At 35.5% G+C, this 26,909-nt stretch overlaps 1 protein-coding gene and 2 pseudogenes across 3 annotated transcripts; 1 reads left to right on the top strand and 2 right to left on the bottom strand.

Annotated features, from left to right (window-relative positions):
- Positions 1 to 23: 23 nt before the first annotated feature.
- Positions 24 to 1,017, top strand: LOC147476094 (chlorophyll a-b binding protein, chloroplastic-like; annotated as a pseudogene).
- Positions 1,018 to 2,292: 1,275 nt separating this feature from the next.
- Positions 2,293 to 7,349, bottom strand: LOC147476095 (protein ANTHESIS PROMOTING FACTOR 1-like). 3 transcript variants are annotated; one of them, XM_086582592.1, is made up of 10 exons: positions 7,105 to 7,341; positions 6,814 to 6,914; positions 6,655 to 6,739; positions 6,323 to 6,439; positions 6,103 to 6,240; positions 5,809 to 5,890; positions 4,090 to 4,139; positions 3,791 to 3,840; positions 3,317 to 3,500; positions 2,293 to 2,818 (listed from the first exon to the last, which is right to left on the bottom strand). In XM_086582592.1, the coding sequence occupies exons 1-8, from the start codon at positions 7,216 to 7,218 to the stop codon at positions 3,799 to 3,801; spliced, it is 729 nt and encodes a 242-aa protein (XP_086438718.1). In that variant the 5' UTR covers positions 7,219 to 7,341; the 3' UTR covers positions 2,293 to 2,818; positions 3,317 to 3,500; positions 3,791 to 3,798. The 3 variants fall into 3 exon arrangements, with proteins under 3 accessions (XP_086438718.1, XP_086438720.1, XP_086438719.1); XM_086582594.1 differs by having other exon boundaries at positions 6,990 to 7,129; XM_086582593.1 differs by lacking the exons at positions 2,293 to 2,818; positions 4,090 to 4,139 and having other exon boundaries at positions 3,349 to 3,500; positions 7,105 to 7,349.
- Positions 7,350 to 17,332: 9,983 nt separating this feature from the next.
- On the bottom strand, positions 17,333 to 18,398 carry LOC147476096 (putative carboxylesterase 13 pseudogene; annotated as a pseudogene).
- Between the last annotated feature and the right edge of the window lie 8,511 nt (positions 18,399 to 26,909).

Here is a 26,909-nt window from a genome sequence, read left to right on the forward strand (position 1 = left end):
ATCCCTTTCAACCAATGAGAAAAGATATTCAGATTTTTGGTAAAAATTTCCTGTACTGCCAACTCCTATAAATGCAAAACACTTGACAACAGCTAGAAACACAACTTGAGTAACAAGCATACATATTTTTCTTTCTCCGCAGTTTTCACTTCCTCCAGTACCATGGCTGCTTCATCGATGGCTCTAACTTCTCCCTTTCTAGCTGGAAAGGCAGTAAAGTTTGCTCCATCAAAATCTGAGCTTCTAGGTGAAGGAAGGGTCACCATGAGAAAGACAAGGGGCAAGCCAACCCAATGGTATGGTCCCGATAGAGTCGTACTTGGGACCATTTTCTGGTGAGCCATCTTATCTAACCGGTGAATTCCCGGTGACTATGGTTGGGACACCGCCTCTCTCTCACGACCCGAGACATTCTCCAAGAACCGTGAACTTGAGGTCATTCACTCAAGATGGGCAATGCTTGGTGCCCTTGGGATCGTCTTCCCTGAACTTCTTTCACGCAATGGGGTCAAGTTCGGCTTGATCTAGTTCAAGGTGGTGCACAAATTTTCGATGAAGGTGGATTGGATTACTTGGGTAACCCCAGTTTAGTTCATGCTCAAAGTATTCTAGCCATCCGGGCTACACAAGTTATATTGATGGGTGCTGTTGAGGGCTACCGCATTCTGGTGGACCACTAGGTGAGGTAGTCGACTCATTGTACCACGGTGGCGATTCGACCCTCTAGGATTGGTGATGATCCCGAGGCTTTTTCCTCGAATTGAAGGTAAAGGAGCTTAAGAACGGGAGATTAGCTATGTTCTCTGTGTTTTGAATTTTTGTTCAAGCAATTGAACCGGAAGGGACCTTTGGAGAACTTGGTGACCACTTGGTGACCCGCATAACAATAATGCTTGGGCATATGCCACAAACTTTGTCCCCGGCAAGTGATCTGACATTCTGACCTATAAATTTGAGCCAGGGCATTTGGATTCTTATGTATGATGTAAATTCTTATGTATGGATATTTATTTGTTATATGTTGTGTGCCTTCTCTTAGTGTTGTAGAAGTCTTGCCTTATCCTAAGATTTATTTATTTTTTAAAAACAATAATACTCTTCGTGGGTTGGCTTGCACATGCAATCCATCTGCCAGGTTCTGTGAAAGGGCTATGCATCACCTTAAGTTGTTTCATTCATATATATTTTTGTGTAGAATCTTTTGATGATGCCCAATTGTTTGGCTATTGGAACTTATTTTCTCATTGCACCTCATATCCATATGTACAACATGGAATGGAACATGAACATGTTTTGTTAAATACATATATGTTAGTATTAACAAAGGATCTATCTTTCACTTGGTTTTCTTAACCATCCTCATCACTGATAGCTTGCACTTTGCAAATGGGGCAGACATTCTTCACTTGCAGCCATTTTTTAATGCAATCTGCATGGTATTCATGCCCACAACCAAGAGTTCCAACATTCTCTTGATTTCAATACTCAACCTATTCTGGTTTAAGACTACGAAATACTTTAAAGAACAAGCTGCGTGAGTTTTGCAAACAACTTTGGACCATCATTGGCAATTAAGTTAAAAAAAAACTCAGATAAAAATATCAAACCTTGCATGAGGCTAACAAAGTAGTAGTATAAACAATTTCGTAATTTTGGACTGAACTTTACTTCTGTTATATAGGCATGAAAGCCTAAATTTTGTAATCTAATGTTGATACATGTTGCTTTTATATTATTTTGACATATGTAAATACTCAAAATTCATCCTACACTTTTATTTTCCATCCACGTGCGAGCACGTGCATTTTAGCTAGTACCATATAATCACGCTACTTCATCCAGAAGAACTGTGATACTAATTGAAGATTAAAAGATGGACGGGAGAAGATCAAGCTCACTAATTGAAGATTAGAAGTGCAATTCTCATGGTTTCTGTCCGCGCGCAAATTGCAGCTTCCATGTCTTTATGCTGCCAGTGAACCGAGGAATCCAATCAATGGCTCAAATCTCGGATTAGAAGAATGTAGGGTGGTTTGGGTAGATGGATGACTGACATGGGTGTATATATTTAATCAAGCTAATTTTTGTAACTACTTAAAAACCAATTTGGTTATGATCAAGTCATCAAGGAAACTATAACGCGGAGGCTAATAATTTAGGTCGATTCAAAGATTTCAAGGTACATAACCAATGAGTCAGACTGATGTAATACGGACTACATTCTGATGAAATATTGATGCAGAGCGCCTCGATATTATGCAACATAATAGAGGGTTGTCAATAAACAACAAATTGTTCAATATTACACTGTCAAATTCCCTTATTTCAGATGAAGCAAGCAGAGGCTTTTCTAAAGACAAATCTCATTACTTGAAATGTGTCATTTTATACTTTTCCAACCATTTAAGCTCAAATTGGCGCGATAATTTCGCCTTTCCTCCAGATTTTAAGACTATCAATAACAATCTCTGTAGCAATGTCGCACACAAGTGTTTAGGTTAACACCAACACACTAAACAAGGGATTAATCACTACTTTTGAACACTTATCACTTGTCCAAATGGTTAAGCTATACAATCAATGGCAACGGCAATGGCGTGTAAGGTACCAACAAATCTAACCAGATTTCTCATAGCCAACCCATCACCAATGCCAAGGAATCCCCACGGTAAGCAGTGGATTTATTTGTACAAGAAATTTCCATACCTCTGATGGTCTTGCACTCTTGCCTATGCCATAAGAGAATATGATGAGCTCTGTGTAATATTTGATCTTTGTTTTGGGCAGTTCAAGTAGTGGTCTAATGTCTTCACTTGTCCTGTTTTAGACAGTCATTCCAAAAGTCAATTAGTTTTGATAAGAGAAATCATAATTTAGAGATTCTAACTATTTCAAATAACACGAAATTGGGTTAAAAGCCACCGAAATATTTTATAAACCGCTTCTCGGCTAAGGTGGCATCACTAAGCTCTAGACTCACAGGTATTAACACCAGGATTGTGCCTACTGTCGACTACAGGTTCCTAGGCCCATCGCCTGGCCCCTAGGCCCACCCCCAGCGCCTAGTTAGCGCCTGCACCTTTAACTGCATAGGTTGCAGTTGCACAGTGGTGTCCAGTGGAACATGAATTTTCACAGTGCAGCTGAACTTAAGAACGTTAACACATGGTATTGTCGTCATAAAATAAATGCGCGGACAGCAAAACACCTCAAAATGTGTCCCAGAATGCTCCAATCAAAGGTGAGATTTCATACTTTAAATAAAAAAGATAATATTGCTACTGACATGCAGCATGCATAAAGAAAAATTCTATACCAGGCAAAGGAATGTGTCCATGTTATATGCCAGCAGCAAGTCCCACATTGCCTGCTTCTACGTTTGTCTCTGAGTCGTTAGGAATCCAAAATGTGAGAACGGTAGATGCAGCAACAAACATAACCCTACGGGGAGCCCACTTCAAGCAAGTTGTAACACCAATGTGGCTGTTCTAGCACGCCACCTGTCACAAAAACCCATCAGTAGTTGCCTCCTTAATTTGTACCACTAATCTCAAGTGAAAACAGCCATGTGGAGTCCCCTTGGAAAATACTTATGTGTGTGTGTGGTAGCAGCGCCACAAAAACAATGATAGATCCTACGCGCACACACGATTTTTCAATGAGTTTGTTCTCAACAAATCCCACTGGGGGGTGGGGGGTACAGTGCTATACCAGAAAAACTTACCCTCATGAGGCTTCTCAAAATAATAAATATATAGCCTATTGCTGGGTGATAAAGACAGTTGTATACCTCATTTCTCATGTTGATGCTCCAAGCATGTAGATTTCCATCCCCAGAGCCTACATCAAAAACGTGAAAGCTATGCTCAGTTCACAAGTTCCAAAGAAAAAAGTGTTCAAGTTGATACGTTTGTGCATGTGTATTTGAGGGAGGAAGCAAAAAATTGAAATTAGCTTCGGAATATTTACTTTTTTAGGCAAACTTAACTTCATGCGGTACAGTGCTATACCAGAAAAACTTACCCTCATGAGGCTTCTCAAAATAATAAATATATAGCCTATTGCTGGGTGATAAAGACAGTTGTATACCTCATTTCTCATGTTGATGCTCCAAGCATGTAGATTTCCATCCCCAGAGCCTACATCAAAAACGTGAAAGCTATGCTCAGTTCACAAGTTCCAAAGAAAAAAGTGTTCAAGTTGATACGTTTGTGCATGTGTATTTGAGGGAGGAAGCAAAAAATTGAAATTAGCTTCGGAATATTTACTTTTTAAGGCAAACTTAACTTCATTGTTGAAGTTTGTAATAAAATATAACCTATAAATGAATCAGTTATTTGGGAAGACACATTTTGCATGTTAAGACCCAAAATCACATAGATATCCAGCTAAGTCACATTGACATGGATACATGTGTCCATATCCGACATGTATACGAGGAGTGTAACACTACCAAATATAAAAAACTGAGGTATATCACATTATCACATACAATGACTCTGTGCCGTCCGTCACAGACACATATACGACACAGAATATTAAAATATGGCATGTCCATGTAACATAGATATCCAAATATCGGTGAAAGTTGGAGTCTGGAAGATACATCTAAAATGACTTCTTCAGCAGTCAAAAATAACACAATAGGTGAGTGTAAGAAAATATCCCTCGCACTAACGCCAACACATGAATTACAAGATCAATTGTACAACTGTGCAATTATTATTTTTTTTCTCAGCAAGCAAAAATTTGTATTGATAAAGGTGGTTGTGTGTGTGTGTGTGTGTGTGTGGGAGAGGAGGAGAGGGAGAGTACATGAGGAGTTACTTACAGTCTACTCACACAGTAGCACTATAAGAACTTAACAAAACCTATAATAAACATGTTCTACAACTGTGCAATTATCAATGCTATCATAAACACGTCTGCATACAAAGTTCATTTAGAGCCAAAAACTATACTTTCAACAACTATACATTCAGAGAATGCCTCATTATCACAGGTAGAGTTAAGAGCTATCCAAACTGTTCATCTTCTCCATTGTATTCACTTTACCAGAAAGAAGCTAATAAACATTTTCCGGTTCTCTGTTGGTGTAGGCACCATTGCCTAACCACATATATCTTGTATTTATATTTATTGCAATTTCCATCTAGAAATTAGCATTTACAGTGAGAATAGCAGAAATGATATTGCCTAAACGATAGTCCATAGATGAATCCATCAGAATTTTTAAAAAACGACATTCGGAAGAACCAATGTAATTATAGCATTAGAAAATAATATATTGGATGAAAATGGAACAGTGGACCTGGTTTAACTCTACAATCCTCAAGCAGCAAGTCATTAGTAAAATAATATTCTTAGAAATGTTTTAAAGGAGATGTGAGTGCTTCATTAATGAATGGGGAGATAAAAAATTTGGTAAAGAACGAACATGACGAACTGCAAAGGAATTAGAAAACACACTGTGGAAGCCAAAATAGAAAATAGAAAATTCTGACAAATATTCTAACAGGGACTCCGAAGGCCTAGCCTCAAATAAGCTTTCAACTATGAATAAGATTTTAGAAAACGAAAGAGTGTTGCTGCTTCTTTCTTGAAGGAGGGTAAGTTCAGTTCTCCAATTTCTCTTCAGTTGTATTGTACATTACCACCACCCACTCCAAATCACTAAGTTGCCATTACCCAAGCAAAAAGAGGGGGAAAATAAAATAAAAACCAGGAAACAAATGACAAAAAAAATCGGATTAAAAAGACTATTGGAGAAAAAGTCAAAAAGAAAACCAGTATTGGTCGAAAATTGACCTGAGACTACATATTGCCCATCTTGACTGAATGTAGCCTCTGTAACTACATTTGGAGATGGTTCCGAACTGAAGCCACAGCGCTGCAGACAAAGAAATAAAAATGTTAATAGAAAAATATGACAAACTCAAATTCGATACACTAAGAATGCTTGTCATTGATTGAACAGAATCATTAAAAGAGAAGAAAAACAAAAATAAAAAAATCATACACACTATATATTATTACATAGATTTCGACAACAGGCACTCTTAAACAACAAACAACCCCTGCTACATTTCTCAGTGAGGTTACCTTTTCCCCTCCATATGCATCAAGAACATAAATGTTGTTATTCGTTGTTGTCAAAAGCATTGACTTGCCATCATTGCTAAATTTTATATCAGAGACCTCGGCTGTATCTCCACCCACAAAGAAAGTATCGAATGGGCCCTGCATTATGGAAAGAGCTAATTAGACCATTCCAACAATGTGCCGATTTATAAAAAGAACCATAGCTTTCAGTAAGAAGGACCTTGTCATACGAACGTGAATCAAACAATTTAATAGCACCACCTTCCATTGCCACAGAAAAAACAAGTCCTTGTTGGTCATAGGCCACAGCCGGCCTACCTCGTAGATGTAAGATTCCCTGAAAAGTAGAAAACTAAGCATGAATAACTTTCACATCAAACACTTTAACAAAATGAAACTCTAGCAAGAAGTTCACACATGTTTCACTTCTTTCTAGTTGACAGGCACAAGAAAAGAATATATAACAACAGTTTAAATCAGTTCTTTTTAACCAACCAAGAAATGTATAATAATAATTTGAGACCCACCACCAGTAGAATCCAAATTGTATACCGAAGAGCATATGACAGAACTTGGATGGTGTGTAAAGCATATACGATCAGCTCCATGTTTCTTATGGTATGTTGTCTTCAACAACCTGAAAGTAATATATTTTTAATTATTATATCTCTACGAAAATTTAAAAATAAAAATAAAAATGATAATGCTTACGTGGCATTAGCAGTGTCGTAGAGTCGAACAGAATCATCCTCACTTGTAGTAATTAAAAGATCCTCAGTACGATGAAAATCAACTGAATTAATCTTTCCTCCCTGAAAAATAATAATAATATCCTCTACTTAATATATAATGATTAGTAAGAAGAAAAAATAAGATTGAAAACATACGAAATCATTAAACACGGCTCCAATAGCCATGTTACGAACAGTGTCGTCCGCCAAATCTTCCATAAGTATCGCCATTCACTTCACACAAAAAATAGCTAGTTTTAGGGGCACTCACAGAAGGGGAAGGGGCGCGGTATTGGCACTCCCATAATGGACTAGCACCGTTGACACAAAAAGTAAAACAATAATGGTTATTCTTTATATATCTTTTTACACCCGACATGTGCATAGTTCTACGGCAGACAGTTGTCGCGAGATCTCATATTCCACAGCAGATAGTTTCCGCGAGATCGCACAATCTATGGCATCGAGTTGCCGCGAAATCCCATATTCCACGGCTAGCAGTTGTCGCAGCATATGTTTTTTTGTGTTTTTTGTTTTTTTTCACTTCAAAGTTTGCGTATGGATACATCATTTTCTTCTTTAAAGTTTCTTTATACACTCCAAGAACAATACCAAAACTATGACAAAAAATATATACAATCAAGCCATAATTTTGCTATCTAGCGGCAAATATTTTCATATGCTACAAGAAAATTTTGTGATCAAATTAATAAATAAGAGTTTTGATAATTAACACAAGCAAAGACTCCATTTTAGTAAACAAAATCATCTCGTGGCAACTAACTTTTTTTACGATTACTATTAAAAAAAAAATTAAAAAAAAGACCCACGCAACCACCTTCCGTAGGATATGAGATCTCGCGGCAACCTGATGCCGTGGATTATGCGATCTCATGGCAGCTGCTTGCCGTTAGTGTTTTATGTGTATTTAATGAAGGGGTGCTAGTACCTTTAAATTGGTCAAAGGGGTGTTAGTCCCATTTATGGGGGTGTCAATACCGCGGCCACCCTCAGAGAATGGGCTAACTAAATTTAAGTCGGGTCAGTGATTATTAGACATGTCGCTGATATTTTCGATATATCGCGCCCTAGACACGTCAAAATCCAAAATGTGCCTAAAGTCCTAAACAGCCATTTGGCACTCCTATTGCACGAGTTCATTTTCGCTGCAATGTTTGGGATGCTTAGTTTGCTTCTGGCCGAATGAGAGACAACCACGTGGGCAATAAAATAAAAGCAGTTTTCTATTATTTCATTTTTTTTAGTTTTCTTCCACTTTAATAACAAAGCAAAAATAACTACGAAGCAAGAACAATGGGTTTTGATTGAAGAAGACTAAAAGAGAAAAATCGAAATTGGATTAGATCCAATGTTTCCTCACATAAATACTTTATCTGCTAAACAAAACTTGAACTAAAATTCAAATGGTAATTTTTTTAATAATATTTTTTAATTGTTTCTCATTCATTATAGAAGAATATAATTTTGAACTTAAATTCAAAATTCAAATACACTTTCTGCATTTGCATTGTTTACTTTAAGAGTTTAGTTCATTATACAAAGAGATGGGTTGGCATGGGAGTGAACTTAGTGATTGGAGAAGAAAATAATAGGATATGTTTGGTTTTAATTTGGCTTTTGGGGGTCATTTTGGTAACTTAAAAAGTTGAAAAAACTGTTCAAGAATGGAGTCCGCTTTAACTGTACTAGATTTTTGGATCCATTCAACGAACGGGGACCGTTTTTAAATAATTTTTTTTTCATTTTATTATTATATATCAAAAATCTTACTTCCAAACTATATTGAAACTCAGACAGTAAATTAATTGATCAAAGTTCTCATCGCCAATAATTTGTTAGACTAAAAGGTTGTTTTTTTTTATCAATGGGCAGTGTAGATCAATTATGTAACTTAATATACATTTTACTAAGCATTGAACGGGTGCCGTTTTACTTAATTTATGTAAGGGAAGAAAAAATTAGTAAATACTTTTTTTTGTAAAAAATGTGAAGTGAACAGGTTCCACTATAAAATCATTTCAACAGTTAAATTTTGAGTTCAATGACTTTTCCAATTTGAATGTGTGCGTGAGAGAAAGTTATAGACATAGATCCGTGAAATTTCCTGTGCAAAGACTCATATAAACATATTAACACATACAACTGTACAACACATTTATAATTTGCTTGTGGGTGTGTGAGTAAGTGTTTTTGGTTTTGGATGCATTTAGTTACTACTCCCTTGGAACCGCCTGTGTTTTGTATGTTCTGTTTTTGGCATGAAGACCCAATTATTTAGAGTTTCTTTAGCAAGTCAACCCTGTAAAGATGGAGCTTCACGTCGTCTTTAAATTCCATCAAACGGGGTTACACATTCCTCATTCAATATGTATTTAAAAAATAAAATAAAACAAAACAAATCAAAGGTATATTAAAATCTATATTTCAATCTGAGAAGAACTTGCAAGTAAAATCATGCGACAAAGTATTAAACCCCAAGTCCACACTTTCTCTATTAACTAATAATTGAACAAACACAATAACCCAATATCAATAGCATCTAACATTGCAAATAGATTTCAAATATGCAGGTGAGGGTCTACCTAACCCTAGCTTATTTGGTAAAAAAAAAACAATTGCAAATAGATTTCTTTGTTGTTACCCATCCAAAACAATATTTCACAAATTGTCACAATGACAGATATATATACCTACACATACATAAGAATTTGTAAAAATCGTTGGTTGTTTATTAATAAATGACTAAAATAAACTATTTATGGACTAAAATACTAATACTAATACTAAAAATGTCCAGTTACTTGACACACGATTGTAAAATAAAAATCCTTTAAATGTTAGGTAGATAACATTCAGCCAAATACATGGATAACCCAGTCCTTGTACGTATTAGTTGAGAATTGAGATTAGGGTAGTAGCCAAACACAATTATGCCAGCTGATATTAACACTTTGCGGTGTAAAGAATTGAAGTTTCTTATCTGTTCGGTGCTAACTCAACTTCCTTACTCACGGTTCTTCGATTGTTTAGTTAGAGTAGGGATTCGTTCCAATCTAAAGTCTAGGATAACATTTCAACTTTATTGTGCTATTTATGAAACTAATGAGTAAGGCTTTTATGCTAAGTCTTGATTTGTTTTACTTCCTAACAGACACTTATCATGCAAGACACGAAAACGGATCAAAGTTGATATTTAACAAGATAAATAAAGAGAGAGAAAGGATAAAGGCTTATGCTACTCATGCAAGGTCTCACTATATTTCTTCTAGAATCGGATTACTACAATCTCTAATCCGTTTTGGGTTCATTAACAAATCCCAAACGGATTAGGAATTGATCCCTAGCGAGATGAACTCATCTCTAAGTCCATCTTACTAACATTAGGAGTTGAACTGATATTTCATCTCTGAAATACCATCTCAACTCCTAGACTCATAAAATATACTACTGTCAAATAGAGGAATATGAGGTAAAATAGGACTCGCGCGCACGACTAGCCCAGGCGTGAAAAGGGTGGCACACACAAGTCATTCTCAACCTCCAGGCCTTAAATTTGGCTGGACACTACCATTTTGGGGTAGGGTACTAAATGGATTCTAAGTTCTAAGCAGTTAATCCTACTTCTAAAATACATAAGGATTCTCACATGAGCATCATTAATCCTCCACCTTGGAGGAGTTTAGCTCATGATCATGAGATTAATGGAATACTATAACTTTACCTATACTAATGTAAGAGGGGAAGAAGAATAATAATAATACACACACTGATTTACCTAAGGGAATGTTGAAATTTATTCAAGAACTAAGAGTGTTCCACCATTAAAACTATTACAAGCTTTTTAACATAAAACAAACAAAACATAAAATACAAGACAAGGAATAAAAAGGAGTCAAGGGAGTGAATGCTAAAAACAGCCCCCCTTCAATACATATGAGAGCTTTCTCTCTCTCCTCCCACGTGAAAACCACCTCCCCTCTTAAATTCAATCCTATCTAAAACCAAATCCAGATAAAATAATCACTATTACAAGAATCCAAATTCAAGTCTTCCTAATTAATAAGATGCAAGGTGTCATATGGTGCCAATTATTTGTTTGACTTATGAGCTTGACTTGGGACGTACATGATGACTCATCTAATCTTGCGGGCTCACAAAGTGGGTCCACATGCTATGTCCAGTGGTGGGCCGGTCTTTTGGTATTTTTACAACTTCTCGCCTTTACGTAGAGTTAGTCGCACTGATCGTCTGCGCAGCTCACTTGCCGAATTCGGAGTCCTGGTTTAAGAGATATGAGCTTCGGAAGCTTGGTGCTTCTGTGCACGTAATCCCATTTCTGACTTGATTTTGTCCTGTTTGAGTCTTTGGGTTTTAGTCTGGATTTGTTGGGCTTCATATGGGCTTAATCGAAAAACTTTATGTATACTCCTTATTCCATGCTTAAATACTGGCTTTATCATCATTTTTACGTTGGTTGCGCCAACCTGCAAAAGTACAAAAATACGATTATTTCCTTATTATTAAGCACATAATTAACTGAAATATTACGTTTCTATGGGGTTTTATAATACAGTTTTGGGTGCTTATCACCAGCCCATGCACACATTTCCCAGGAGTAAGAAATCACTTGTCATCATAACAAAATAAAGTAATGTTCAGGGATGACTAGATGAGAAAGTCGCTCAACTCACTCAGCTGAATTAGAAAACAAACTTGGTCTTCAATGCGCTTCTGATGTAATCAACCTGTAGAAGACGTCAAAGGTAAGCAAACTACATGATAAAAAGAAATTATATATACACATAATTCAATACCTACTTCATATGTTAATGGACTTGAACAAAATTCCAACAAAACAGAGTGTACTATTAGCACAATACACCTTTATAAAGATTAAGTTTAATAGATCCAATAAATAGTTAAAACTTATGCCCAATAACAATTCCACAAAAAGAAAACATGTTTCAAAAGGATATTGAAGCGGGCAACAACAACATGAGAAGGAGTTTATAAAGGATTATTGCTAGAGTTTTGGCAATATAATTCTCCAAGCTATTGTAATGATTTTCGGTTAGTCTTGCTTTCTTTCATAAGAATTGTCAAGAAGATAACATAATTAATATTTTAATAGAAAAAAGATAAATACTCAAGGAGCAACACGTGTTTTTACAAATTAATAGCAAGAATGTAGCCCGATTTGTAAGTAGTTACTGGGGTAACGTAGTTGGTCAGGTGAAGCTGACCAAGACAATTATGCTTAACTGGATTTTTTGGATGATTTGCCACATAGTGATGATACATTACGTTATTATTGACACTGTTTCTTGATGGTTAAGGCTCAAAGATATAGGCATATAAGGTCCTTGCATCACCTTGCATAAAAAATAATGTCACACATACACATGAAAAATCAAAATCCCTTAATAACATAAATACTTGTATAGATGAAAAAATCCCGATTAAAGAATAAAATGTCTCATTCTCACTTGGCATGCAAAGAAACAACAACAAAGAGAATAGTAGATTACATGCATGAGTAAATAAACCTATATTAATGGTATGTCGTTGGCATATATTAAGGGTTTAACTAAGAATAGGGAGTCATGTTGTCTTGGAATGCGGGAGCAAGAGTATGTCATCACTTTATGGTAGAACTCTTTCAAAGTTTTAAAATCGAATAACACATCAACAACTATAGGCAATACCACCATCTTGGCAATCACTTTGACATTCAATTAGGTCTACACGCTAAAGCATAAAAAGAATGTCTAATGTTAATCACATGTTCAAATAAAACATTATAACTTTTCAGCGAAGATGAAGAAAAAGAGAGCATAAAAAATTGGCCATAAGGAAAGGGCCATTTTCTTAACAAACTTACCCAAAAAAAATCCTAAATTACCATAATATATGTACTCTATCTATATACAAACGCGAGTTAGAAAGATCAACCCAACCCCAACCAAATAATCACATCACTCAAGCATTCTAACACCCAAGAATATGAAGCAACCCATAAACACTCAAGTGCCATGTCATTCATATCTCTTTCAAGATTTCCTCTTGGACTAATTAGACACCCAAAAATTCAAGTTCTTCTCGGCTTTATTACACTTTCTGATCTAAATCATACTTTTCTCAATATGTTTAACATTGATTTTTTTTTTTTGAATATACACACCACCAACTTTTGATTCACCCATGACAGACCAGCTTGGAATTTAAAACATAGGATCTACATAAACCAATTTGTATATCTTTGTTTTTCCCTTGCGCTAACGGAAAAATGAAACAACATAGAGAAATAAAACATTATCTATAATATTTCTTGTATCTAAACTTACCATACACTTTCATTGTCACTAACCAAGCGTGATCCTAACTACAAACTAAACTAAACCCAAAAGCTCATACTATAATAACCAAGAAACATTTGAAAAATAGATAAAAGTATAATGCAAGTATGATAAAAGTAGTGCATCAAAAATAGAAGTCAAGGTAAGGCCGGATACATACAATACACCTTATATATTTTGTCTCCTTATTTAATATGGGTTTCCTCTCCATTTAATGCCCAATCAAATACGAAAGTTAAACAGTGTGTTAAGAATAACTCACTTGCTAGAAACTCCGCAGACACTTTGACCATCATTGTAGCAATAAGCCGAGAAGGACATAAGCATCAGTATTATTTTCTATGAAAGCATTATATAACAATGTAGAGTAATGAGACTATGTAAACCATCTTTCCAAATTGACACACCACGTTTTTAAGACCCACTTGATCTTCTAACTGGTGTATAAAGTGTTGGTAATTAGACTAAATTAAATAGATCTTTTTAAATATACCGAAAGGTATAAGTAAATAGAATTGAAAATTTGAAAAAACTTATCATTTGATCAAGGCATTTGCTAGCCTGAGGCATGTACTTCAGGCAAAACTTGAAGAAAGAATATACTTCACAAAAGTAAATTTGTTTCTTCTCACCTTTTGATAATAGTTCTATACTCTATATATAGAGTTAACAATAACTCTAATTAACACCAAAGTTGTAACCACTAACTCTATAAATGGTATTAACTCTCTAATAATTATCACAATTAAGTACGCTTTTAAGACACAAAATAGTAGTTACAAAATTATGTGATTATTTCATTCTAATAAATATTATTTTTATAAAATTGTTTAATTTTAAAAATAAATCATATTTTATACGCTCTCTCTCTCTCTGTCTCTTACCCCAGGATGAAGAACAGTCGATCGAGGAAAAGCATTATTTTTTTACCCTCGCTGTCTCTCTTGGTACAAAGTTTAATTTCGCAAAAATCCAAATCATTTCAATCTATAATTTCTGCTAAGAAGGAGCTTGTTTTTATTTAGAAATTATTTATTGGAAATTTGATAATTTTCTACATGTGAGTAGGGTATTGTTGCATTTTTATTTTGGAGTTTGGACTAGAGATAACTCGTTTTAGAATGAAAATTGTTTGTAAGTCTGGTAGTTGTAAAATATTGGTTGCCCTAGGTGTGTATGAGTTATTACTTATTTTAGATGCATAACAATTTGGGTTAACTAGTATTAACCCCCCTAGATGAGCCAATTAGAATCCCCAAACTAGATGGGAATTAGGTTTCACACACACAAATCAAATTTAGTTGACCGTGTTTTTTTTGTGTGTATTTGGGGGGAGACCCTAATTTCCCATCTAGTAGGGGGAAATCCTAATTGGCTCATCTAGTGGGGATAATACTACTTAAACCTAACAATTTTATCTGGTTCGCTTGGCTTATTGTTGATTTGTTATACTTTTGTTAAGTTGCATTATTGTGGTACAATATAATTGATTTGTTTGTGTCGGTGCATGTTTAGTTGTAAATAGTTTGTTTGATTGGTGTGTGAGTACCGTGTATTGGACGCCCAGTAACAACTATAAGGGTTACTAGATATAGTGACATGGGTATGGGGTTATGTGGTGTGCGAACACCTCATGCTATTACATTAGGAGGCAGCCATCCATGTATGCAAGGAAAGAGGATAGAGGTGGCTGAAATTCTGGAAGTTGAGCAAAACCTTGAGCATGGGTTGGTGGTGCGTAAGCTAATTAGCTAGCACATTCAGAGTAAAAGACGAAAAGAAAATAGAGACATTGTTGTAATGAAGACCTCAATTATCAAATCTATGGTTCAAGGAATATCAAATGTTTATTTCTATTGAGACATTGTTTTGCAAAATCATAATCATTTGAATTTATAATTTTTGTTAAGGAGGACCTTGTAATAATCTAGAAATTAATTAAGAGAAAATTAACAATTATTTTCTACATATGATTAGGGTATTGTAGTATTTTTATTTTCAACTAGAGCACACTCATTTTAGAATGAAAACTGTTTGTGGTAAAGTCTCATCTCTATAAAATGTCGGTTGTGCTTGGTGTGTATTGGTTATTAGTTATTTTCTAGGTTACATTGACATGGGTAGGTGTGTCCTTATCGGACACGGATACGAATTGTCATAAATGGCAAAATATCAAAATTCGAGGTAAATTACACACAATATGTGTCCGACACGGACAAGTGGATACGTATCCAACACGGATTTTTTTTCAAAATATGGTATCAATGTAACCTAGGTTATTTTTGGAACATAACAATATTATTTGGTTCACTTTGTTTATTGTTTGTTTATTTGGTAAAAGTTTTGTTAAGTTGCATTATTGTAATACACTTGGATTTGTTTGTGCTTGTGTTCAGTAATAAATAGTTGCTTTGTTGGTGTGCGAGTACCATGTATTGGACAACCCAGTAAATATAAGGGTTAGTAGATATAGTGATATGGGTATGGGGCTATGCGGTGTGCGAACACGACATGATAGTACATTAGTCGGAGATGACCATGCATGTATGCAAGGAAGTGGTGTCTGAAATTCTGGATGCTGGAAAACCTTGTGTTACGTCTTAAACATTTGCTCTTACAACCTTCCAAGTTTTTCTGTTCATTGTTATCCGTATACTCATACTTTGTGCTGCATGGGATCTACTGTGGTCAAAGAATATTCTTCTTGTTTAATTTTAACCAGTGGTTGTATTCCTTCTTGCTTTAACATTGCGTGTTTGATGTATTGAAATGGGTACTATTTAAATCTTAAGCTGAGCAGGGTTATAGTGTAGTTCCCTTCCTGAAAACACTGTAGGAAGTGGAATGTATACATGCAAGCTGACTTTTAGGGTTTTTAACTAGTAGCCCTGCTGCTTCCTTGTGTCTGTTGGTTAATATATCATTTCCTGATTCAGATCGGCACTCTCTCCTTTGAAGCTCGTTAGTAGATACCCTGACCATCCTAAAATTAAAATTGGAACTTTGCATGACAATTTTGTCATTTTTGTGTGAGTATATATTCCTCTCAGTTGGTCTTCTAATTAAAATGTTTTAGTTTAATTATATCGTCAATCTTCCCTCAAAATACTTATCTACAACTGCATTTACTTGAATCGAAACATTGAAAACACTGTCTATACTATTGTTAACATAGGCACGCAGTCGAAACCTTCCAAGAAAACAAATATTTTGGCACATTAATTTGAGTGGACTGAACAGTTGGAGAGTATGTTAGATGTATGCTACATTGTTTATCTAGATAAGCCAACAAACTAACTTTTGTAACTGTGATACTTAATTTTTGTGTGAAGGTGTGTAGCAGTTCAAGTTCTAATGATTGCTTTTATACAATTGTAGCTATATCTTCAAAGCCTAATGTCCAAGGTAGGATGATCATGATGAGGCACAAGCGCGCAAGTGAACGGGCATATGCAGACTTTGATTTGAAGCAGTTGAGACGTTGTTTAGATGCTAGGAATAAAGTCTATTGAGTTTAGGCGCTATATATGGTGATGTTTTCATTTTTTTGGGGATTCTTAATAGTATTTCAAATTTCTTAAAGAGTGCCATATTGTTTTCTTTATGTAAGTCTGATTCCGAATGGAATCTATGACATAAAAATGTTTATGTCAAGTACATAGTGTATGAGATGTTAAATTGTGAAGAATAATGTTTTTTGTAGGTTTGATTGGAATAGTAGAACTTTGTATGAATTGCAGGTCTGATGATATAAAGGCACTGCAATCAAATTGTTTTTACCCAATTCAAAAAAAATTCCACAGCCAAGAACCGTGGCCAAACTATTGGTCCAGTCCCAAAAAAATCAAACTTGGTGCATATAAGCATTTGCCACGGTTGATTGTTGTGGGCAAAAGTTGCCATGGCCCAAGGAACGGTCAAGAACCGTGGGGCAAAAACCACGCTTTGGCCACAGCCAATAGCCGTGGAAAAAGGTTAGCAACGGTTGTGCAATAACATGTAACTGTGCCAAAGGTCTTTAGCCACGGTCTATGGCCGTGGCTAATACTCAGTATTCTTGTAGTGTTAGTTTTCACCATAGCATGGATCATTTTAATTTAAATGAGGACAACACGGTTGATTTTGAAGCCATATCCAAAGAGATTTATAATAGTTTCCAAATTAGTTAATACATACTCAACAACTCCATTCAGATGAATAGATGATAACATTTTAGAAGTGAAAGAAAACATAATGGGCAGCTAGAATAGATTTATGATAACATTTTGTTGGAGAATGGTCATTCTTTTGCGGGTTTTTTTGCATTTATAAAAGCAACCACCTTTTTCATCAATTCATCAGACTTCCCACCAGTAAGACGGGAAGTATGGAACACATGACCCTCACCTTTTGATTCCATAATCTCTGCCACTCCACCTTCCTGCTCCCACTCACAATTCTTTAGGTTCTCATAATAAAGTTTTCCCCTGTGTATCAAAGCATCTTTCTTAGTAACACACACTAATACTCTTTTGCATGCCAACTTCGAAAAGTTAGGATCTTTAACTGGGTTGAGATACGGGTCATCGAGACTCGGGTCATCGTATCCATTTTTTGTAGTTTGAACAGCAAACCATAGTTTACCTAAATCTTCCATGTCCACTTCACCCTCAATTGGTTCAACACCAAGGAAATAAGGATGGACTATTACAATCCCACTAAACTTGCCATTGAATTTAGAATATGCCGCTCGAACCCCCATATGATGTGCAATATTAGCCCCTGCACTATCACCTGCCATGTATACTTGGTCAAAGTTGGCATAATCTTTCAGCCACTCTTCTTGAGGTGGAGAGGATTCTTTAGGTTGTTGTGAAAATACCCACCGAACTGCAGTCCACGAATCCTCATAAGCAATAGGTAAAGGGTGTTCTGATGCCCTTCTATAATTAATTGAAACAGCGACAACATTAGCTTTTTCAACTAGCAAATTTAGATAGTTGTGGTATGTTGCACAGAAAGCAGATTCAATACAAAAACCTCCACCATGGAAGTAAATGAGAAGGGGTAGTTTAGACTGTGGGTTTGCTCCTTTGGGTAGATACAATCTTGCTGATAAGACACTTTCTTCGTTGTATACTTTGACATCTTCTATAGAAACCCCAGTTTCTGGTGTGATTATAACATCTTTTGAGGAAACACACGTTGGTCAAACAAAAACATCGGTTCTCATTCTTAACTTACGTCCATCTTTGTAAACTCTCATAAATGGATCATACTCCCATAGTATATCAACTGGTGTAGAAGCCATTGAATTAGAATAAGCTAGAGAAAATAAAGTGAACTGGTTGGTTCTTGAGAGTTGAGAGGGTGTGAGGAAAGATAATAAAAAGACGTATTATATAATTTTGTAACGTGAGTGGATAGGTTATTTACTCTTGAGCCATAGAACTAGTTCGATATTGGGAATAACAACATAATTGTCTTGAACACGTTAGAATATAATTAGGATATGTTGTTGTTGGATATTGGGGATAACGTATTTGTCTTGAAACTTAGAATTTCAATGTTTTTGGATATTGGGGATAACACATTTGTTATGTACTATTTTATTTATTATGAACTAATTATATATAATATAAATACGTTGTTGTTGGATATTGGGGATAACGTATTTGTCTTGAAACTTAGAATTTCAATGTTTTTGGATATTTGGGATAACTCATTTGTTCTGTACTATTTTATTTATTATGAACTAATTATATATAATACACTTGAAATGTGTTCTTACACTTTTTTTTTATGAAGATAATATGAAGTAGAAGGGCGGATGTAGCCAAGTATATCAAAGTAGTACGTGGATTGTGAATCAACCATGCGCGGGTTCATTTCCCTCCGTTCGCCCATTTATACAATAATTTTATATTTATTTATTTATTTATTATATATTTATTTAAGGGCATATAGGTTGAAGTAGATTCTTCTTTTTTTATCAATTGAAACTTCTTCTCAAACATGTCTTTAATTTGAGTGTTATACAAATCATGATAGGAGCTGAGAATACTCCATGAGTTGTGGAACTTGGTGGTTGCTGTTACAAAACATGTCTCAAGGCTATCGGGGATTACATTCATTCATGTGCGTGTTTAGAGAAGTGAACAAAGCAACTGATCACTTAGCGAAATTGTCAATCTCTTGTAAATATAGATGATTGTCTAACCCTATTATCATTAAAATAATAATAAAATAAAAAAAACACATAACCCTGGCCCACCCTGAAATTTTGCTTAGAAAGTGTTTTGAGTTGTTAAATTTGGAAATAACTAAGTTTGCCCCCACTATGGCATGAATTCTCTCTCCCTTGTCCATTGAGTAAACCATTTAATTGTTATAAAAAAAAAGATAACTATTAAGGCTGATTGGGTAATTTTAGTGTATTTTGACTTCAATCAGACGGATTTTGTGGCAAACACATGGGTCCACTTTCACTGAAACCAAAGAAGTACTATTTATGCAAAATTGCAAACAAGGATAATGATATGGTAAGTTTGTGGTAGTTTATGCTTGATTGCTTGTGGTATAAACCATCTTAAACGCTAAATTAATTAACCTAACTCGTTGATGTAAGTTGTGATCCAACATTTACAAATTAAATATCCATTTCTTAAAAATATTAAAATAATTTTAGTTTTTCAAATATTGACAAAATAAATTAAAATTAACTTGCTTATATGTTGTGTATAGATTAACAAATGTTTAGCTTAAATAATACAAACTAATTAAGCTTGTGTAGTTGTGTCTTGTGTGCATGATCACAAATTTGGAATTCAGCATCAATTCGACAAGAGTCAAAATGTGAAATTCGTACAAATTTGATAATTTTTTTGGAAAAACTATAAATAATTAAAATATCTTACCACTTTAAATAGGATGGTTGGATGAACAGTAGTGTTTCCCCATTATACCCCTATGTATTTCCAATTATTACACTCATGGTTAAAAAGGAGGTATGTAATAACATATGTGATGGGAGGGTAAAATTGGAATTTGACCCATAAAATTTAGACGACTCTCCTTTGATTTAGTACATTGTCCCTATGTTATCAATGAATTGCGAAACTGCCACACTTTAAATCACGAAACATCCCCTATATTTACGTAAATTATAGAACAGTCCATATATTTATGGTAATTACTAAATAGTCCCTCTACTTTATGATAAATTATATAACAGTCCCTGTACTTTGTGTAAATTATATAACTGATAAGAGCCCAAAAACTGTAGTTTTAACCCCTTAACAATAATACTTTTAGACCAATTATGCGAGTAATAAATAAGAGTTAATGCTGATTACGTGTTTTTATGTATTTCAAGTATTGGAATCGATTATATGCAAAAATGTGTCACTTTTGCGAGATAAAGGAGCAAGGGTTGGTTGCTAAAAAGTTTTGTGATTAAAGGCCAAGATTCAAGGAGAAAAAGCCTTTTTAAAGCCCGGTCAAAGCTGAAAAGTCAAAGTCAACGCGGGCACAAACAATGCACAAAAATTAGTAGAATTTTCGAAGACCGTATCTTTGGACTCAAACCTCGGAATTTGGCCTACCTTATGTCAAAACGACCGTCTTAGAAAGAGCTTTCCAATGGTTTAAAGCTTGACCCAATCAGAGAAGTATAAGTGGACAAAAAGTCTGTTGAAGTTAAATCCAGCTAAAAAGGCCTCTGTGGACTGAAGAATTTGGGTTTTGGGCTTGATTTTCCAACCCAAAACATAGCTCCAGGCCCATGCACGAAATTGGGGATCTCTTTCTCTTCTTCAGGGGAGGAAAGAGGCAGACTCAATAAGCTAGATCTAGATTAGAAAATAAATTAGCTTAGACTCCATTAATTAGTTTTATTACCTTGTTTTTAATTCAGTTTTGAATTAGTATTGTTATTTATTCATTAGATCAATAAAGTTAGTTAGTTATTCATAAATCTAGTTTCATTCTATTAAATCATTTTAGTTTCAATTCATAGATTTAGTTATTAATCATTACTAGTTCAATTCAATCTTGCATGATTAGATTCCCCTTTTAATTCAAATAAGTAAAATTATAATCTTTATATCATGTCTTGTTTTAACTCATATAGAAATGATAGTTTTATTAATCAAGGCTAAACCTCCATTAGAGGGGTTTGAGGAAGCCTTGATGAAAACTTGATTTGTTAGCTTAGAAATCGTCGTGATAATCTATTTAATTCTAGAAAGTAATTAGTTCACCATGAGAATGGGTTTGATTGCTTCACATGCTAGTTATTATTTGGTAGAGATTTCCATAAATAATTAGGGATTCGAATTACCAGTTTGTTATGCGAAAGCATTGAAATTTGGATTACGATATTTCTCTGTTAGTTGATTAAGTCGAGTTAACGTGGAATCGAATTCCTCTAATTCATTCTCTATTGTCAAGTTAGTATTTGGATTTCGTCATTTCATTATTCGCATATTAATTAGTAGTTTCTCCTCGTAGTATAATTCCATCGTTACTCTCATTAACTTTGATAGACTGATAATTGTAGTTAACATTAATTCTAAAGAACTAGGAGTGGAACAAATTCTCTACTCTAAATATATAGAACGATAACGAGAGTAGAAAAACTTTGATAAATTAGCGTCTAAAATAGTTTTAGTTTTACTTACAATTGAGTTTAATCGCTTATTCGTAGGTAAAACTATCGTTTTCCCTATTATCAAATGACTCCGCTGTCGGGAATTCACCAGGGATCAATATTCAATTCGATGACTAACTAATAGCCAATCAAATTGCATGGTGGAATTTCCCCTCTCTAATTATTCTTCTCATCATTATAAACACTATTTTAGCTTCTTAAAATTACTGTTTTCATATTATTATAATTACTCTCATCATTGTTCCTTTTGTTTGATTAGTTGAATTCTATTTTTGTCTTGATAGTTTATGAGTGGAACGAATCCGTACTCTTTATATCTATATTGCTTCATTATTATTTGAGAGAGTAAGGAAATATAATTGATAACATAAAAATGGTAATATTACATGTTAGTGTTGTTAACATTAATATTAGTGTTTAAGATAAATTATGTTTATCAAATGGCGCCGCTGCCATCTTAGTTCCCTTTAGAATTGTTTTCATTAGTATTTTAGTCTTTCCAAAGTCCCATTAAACCCACCCACTCTTGTTTGTTTCTAACAGTGATTGTTTGGTTCGAAACTAAAATTTTTCAAAGAACAAGCCCGAAGGCCACCATATAAAGCTAACTTCGAAGCCCTCTAGCGCGCTGGAACTTCGAATTGGACTTGAGCTTCGCGACCCGCTACTACCAAGGCAAAGTTTGAGCGCCCCCCACGCTGAAGCGCCTGGAACTCGAGTTGGACCTGAACGCGACCCGTGCCCTACCAAGGCTAATTCGGAGCGCGACCCGCGCCCTTTTCTGGAAAATCCCGATTTTTACTGGTTAGTTCAAACTTCCATTACTTCAAGTTATTCAGTGTTTCTAACTTGTTACACACACTGAGCTCACGTATACAAGACGCTATTCATAAGCGATGCAAGGAGGTATTCAGGTACTTCTTTCTTCCACTCCCGCATCTCCTATTAGAGGTTTATACTAGCATATCAGGATTGTTCGAGTATTGTCGTGTTTAGTTAAGATTGGTCTTAATCTTGCATGAGATTAAAGTCAGGTAGAAGAAAAACGCCTAACGTAATAAACCGTCAATGTCAACAAACACGCCCTTCTAGTATACCACTCACTACACCTCTAGCTAATATACCACACACTCCACCTGAAATAATGGCTGAAGAAAGAGAGTCTCCTTTCTCTGACTTTTACAAAGCCTTGAACAATAGCCTAAAATCTTGTATCGTTCTTGCAAACCCAGTGGGGGATTTCCAAATCCCCCCAAATATATTTAATTTGTTACCCGTTTTTCATGGGTTAGACCATGAAAAACCTTATCGGCTACGTCGTAGGGGATTGAACAAGTCCTTACTACATTCCACCATCCTACGGTTGGTCTTTGAACAAATTAAACCGGAGGGGGTTTCCTTTCACCTTAGCCGATAAAGGCGGTCTTGGTTAATCGCCTGCCGTCTAGTTACGTGGACTCATGGGCCAAACTTGTTCAACTATTTATGGAACATTTTTACCCACCACTGAAGACAGATGAAATGCTTTCCAAGATTCATTTCTTTCGACAGAATCCTCATGAATCATTTTCAGAGGCTTGGAATCGTTTCACCGACCTTCTTATAAAGTGTCCACACCACAACCTCGTGAAAGACACGTTAGTTCGTGCCTTTTTCAAAGGACTTTTACACCACCATAAAGAAGTCCTTGACATAATGAATGGGGGTAGTTTTCTCAGTAAAGGAGCCTCAGAGGCTTATAAATTTTTAGAATATCAAACAAAGCGTAATAATAACTGGGGGGGTAGTGACGATATCTCCCGCCCCGCTAGTTCTTCTACAACAGTTAAGGCCGCCAGTATGTTTGAGATTAAACCCGATCCTGAACTAAAAACTTTAATCGAATCTCTCACTAAAAAGGTAGAGGCTATTTCTGTTCAACAAAAGTCTATCCCCGTCATGAATGTCAACTCCAATCCATATAATTTCTGTTTGAGTCCTAAGCATTCCGACTCCTATTGTCCTCTCGCTTATGAACAACAAACATCACAACAAGATAACGTTTTCTCAATTAATAGTTATCCTATTCCTAATGCCTCTTGGAGACAACATCCCAACTTCAGTTGGAGAAATAATCAACAAGTAACACTTCCAGGGTTTAATAACCAAAATGTTAGGCAAGCAAACAATTACAACCAAGCTCCACCATGACAAGGACAAGGTCAGGGTAATTATAAAAATTATAACAATAATAATTATAATGCTAATAGAGGTATCGTTTCGGTAAATAATAACTATCAAAACCCACCCATTAATAATCAACGTGACATAGTTTCTGTCACACAATCTATAGCTAACACTCCTCCACAACTGGATTGTTTTGATGCCTTTATGCAAACCCAACAACAGATTTTACAAGCCATCCAACTTTCCTTACAGCAGTTAGCACAAGAGAAAGTACAACCCAAAGGTGTGTTTCTAGGATAAGCAATACCTAATCTTAAAATAACAAACATAGCCTTTGAGGTAAATGGTAATACTAGTAAGGAAAATACAAACGTAGGTGAGCTAAATGCCATCACCACTCTCCATTCTGGCAGTGTGGTTGATAACAACGTAACTATGCCTATAGTTACCCCACCAGTAGTCCCTACACCAGATATTGTACTAGATACCGATGTAGAAATTGAAGATCCTACCCCTATAGATGTACCAGTTAAACCACAACCTAAGAAACATAAAACCAAGGTTAGAGATCCAGTTGATCCATACGCTAAATATAGAGAGAAACCACCGTTTCCCCAGAGATTATCTATGTTGAACAAGGATACAAATTACGATGAGATTAGGGAAGTTTTCAAAAATCTAACAATAAACCTTCCTTTTCTTGGAGCGATTAAAAAGTTATCTCACCACGCAAAGTTTTTTAAAGAGTTGTGCACTACTAGGCGTAAGACAAATATTCCTAAAGACGCCTTTCTAACTTAACAGTTTCCAACTTCATCAGAACATAATGGAATCGTTAAGTATAAGGACCCTGGTCGTCCTACTGTACAATGCACCTTAAGAGATTTCCACATGACGACCACTTTATTAGACCTGGGGGCGAGTGTTAATTTACTCCCGTATTATCTATACAAACAAATAGGTCTACAAGAGATGCAACCTACTAAAATGACGTTGCAATTAGTGGATCGGTCTATTAAGTATCCTAAGGGTGTGATTGAAAACGTGCTTATTAAGGTTCAGAATTTCTACTATCCTGCTGATTTTGTTATCCTCGATACGGAAGTTGTTAATGACTCTATTCCAATCATTTTAGGGCGTCCCTTCTTGGAAATTGCCAAGGCGCTTATAAATTGCCGTGATGGTTCGATGTCCTTGTCTTTTGGCCATCTTTCTGTTGAGATAAATGTTTTTAAAATGATGAAATAGTTATCAGATTCATCTGTAGATGGGGAGGTTAGCATAATCGAGAGCTTAGCTCAAGATTATTTTAATAACACGTTTCTAGAAAACCAGATGCATAAATTCCTTTCTTTTGGAAGTTCAGATTTCGCCGATGACTCCTACTTAGAGGAAGTCAACACTATCTTCGGGTGTACACCTATCGTAGACCCTTCTGTTGCTCTATCTACTGAGTTTGAAGACCTGCTGCCTAAGCAAGTATTCATTACTTAAGATGAGGACCCTCCAGAAACATTTATCGACATTCTTTCCACCCCGGTGCTTAAACCTCTTCCTTCTGAGTTAAAATATATTCAACTTGATTCGGATGGTAGTCATCCGGTAATTATATCATCTTTGTTATCTAAGGAGGAAGAGGCACATTTGATTAGGGAACATCGTTCTGCAATTGGTTGTCCCTAGCCGGCATTAAGGGAATTGACCCTAATGTTTGCACTCATCATATCCATTTGGAGGATAACGCAAAGATTTCTCGCGAACCTCGGTAAGCTTGAATCCCCGCCATGAAAGAGGTGGTCGGGGAAGAAGTCTTACTTTACTTCGATCTTTGGTATCATATACCCAATCTCTGATAGTGAATGGGTAAGTCCCATTCATGTAGTTCCTAAAAAATCAGGGATTACCATGGTACGTAATGCCAAGGGTGAATATGTTTCCACACATGGTCCTATGAAAAGGAGGATCTGTATCGATTACAGACGATTAAATGCCATGGCACAAAAGGATCATTTTCCTTTTCCCTTTATAGATTAGATGCTCGAACTTCTAGCTGGTCATGTTTTTTACTATTTTTTAGATGGCTACTCTAGCCATTTTCAAATTATTATTGATATTGATGACCAAGAAAAGACTACCTTCACATGTCCTTTTGGAACATACGCCTATAAACGAATGTTTTTTGGCCTTTGTAATGCTCCAAGTACCTTCCAGCGGTGTATGCTTAATATATTTAGTAACATGGTAGAACGCTTCATGGAAGTTTTCATGGATGATTTTTCTATCTATGGAAACTCTTTCACTGACTGCCTGTCTAACCTGTCTAAGGTTTTGACACGGTGTTAAGAGAAGAGTCTGGTTTTGAATTGGGAAGAATGTCATTTTATGGTGAAAAAGGGAATAGTGCTAGGTCACATTGTATCTAGTGATGGCATCGAACTAGATAAGGCAAAACTAGAGAAGATAGCGACTCTACCTATACCACGGATTGTCCGTGATATTAGAGCCTTTTTAGGCCATGCAGGTTTTTATAGGCACTTTATCAAAGATTTTTCAAATATAGCTAGGCTTTTAACTAATTTGCTTTTAAAGGATGTCATCTTTGATTTTAATTTTATCTGTAAACATGCTTTTGAAACTTTAAAAGCCGCCTTAACCTCTGCACCCATTATACAGCCTCCCGATTGGTCTAAACCTTTCGAACTCATGTGTGATGCTAGTGATTATGCTGTTGGTGCTGTCTTGGGACAAAAACTAGATAATAAATCCACCGTTATTTATTATGCTAGTAAAACTTTAAACGATGCTCAAAGGAATTATACAACTACTGAAAAAGAATTCTTAGCTGTCGTTTATGCTTTAAATAAGTTTCGTCCTTATTTGGTT

This window comes from Coptis chinensis, chromosome 9, assembly GCF_015680905.1.
Source record: "Coptis chinensis isolate HL-2020 chromosome 9, ASM1568090v1, whole genome shotgun sequence".
Taxonomy (NCBI): Eukaryota; Viridiplantae; Streptophyta; class Magnoliopsida; order Ranunculales; family Ranunculaceae; genus Coptis; species Coptis chinensis.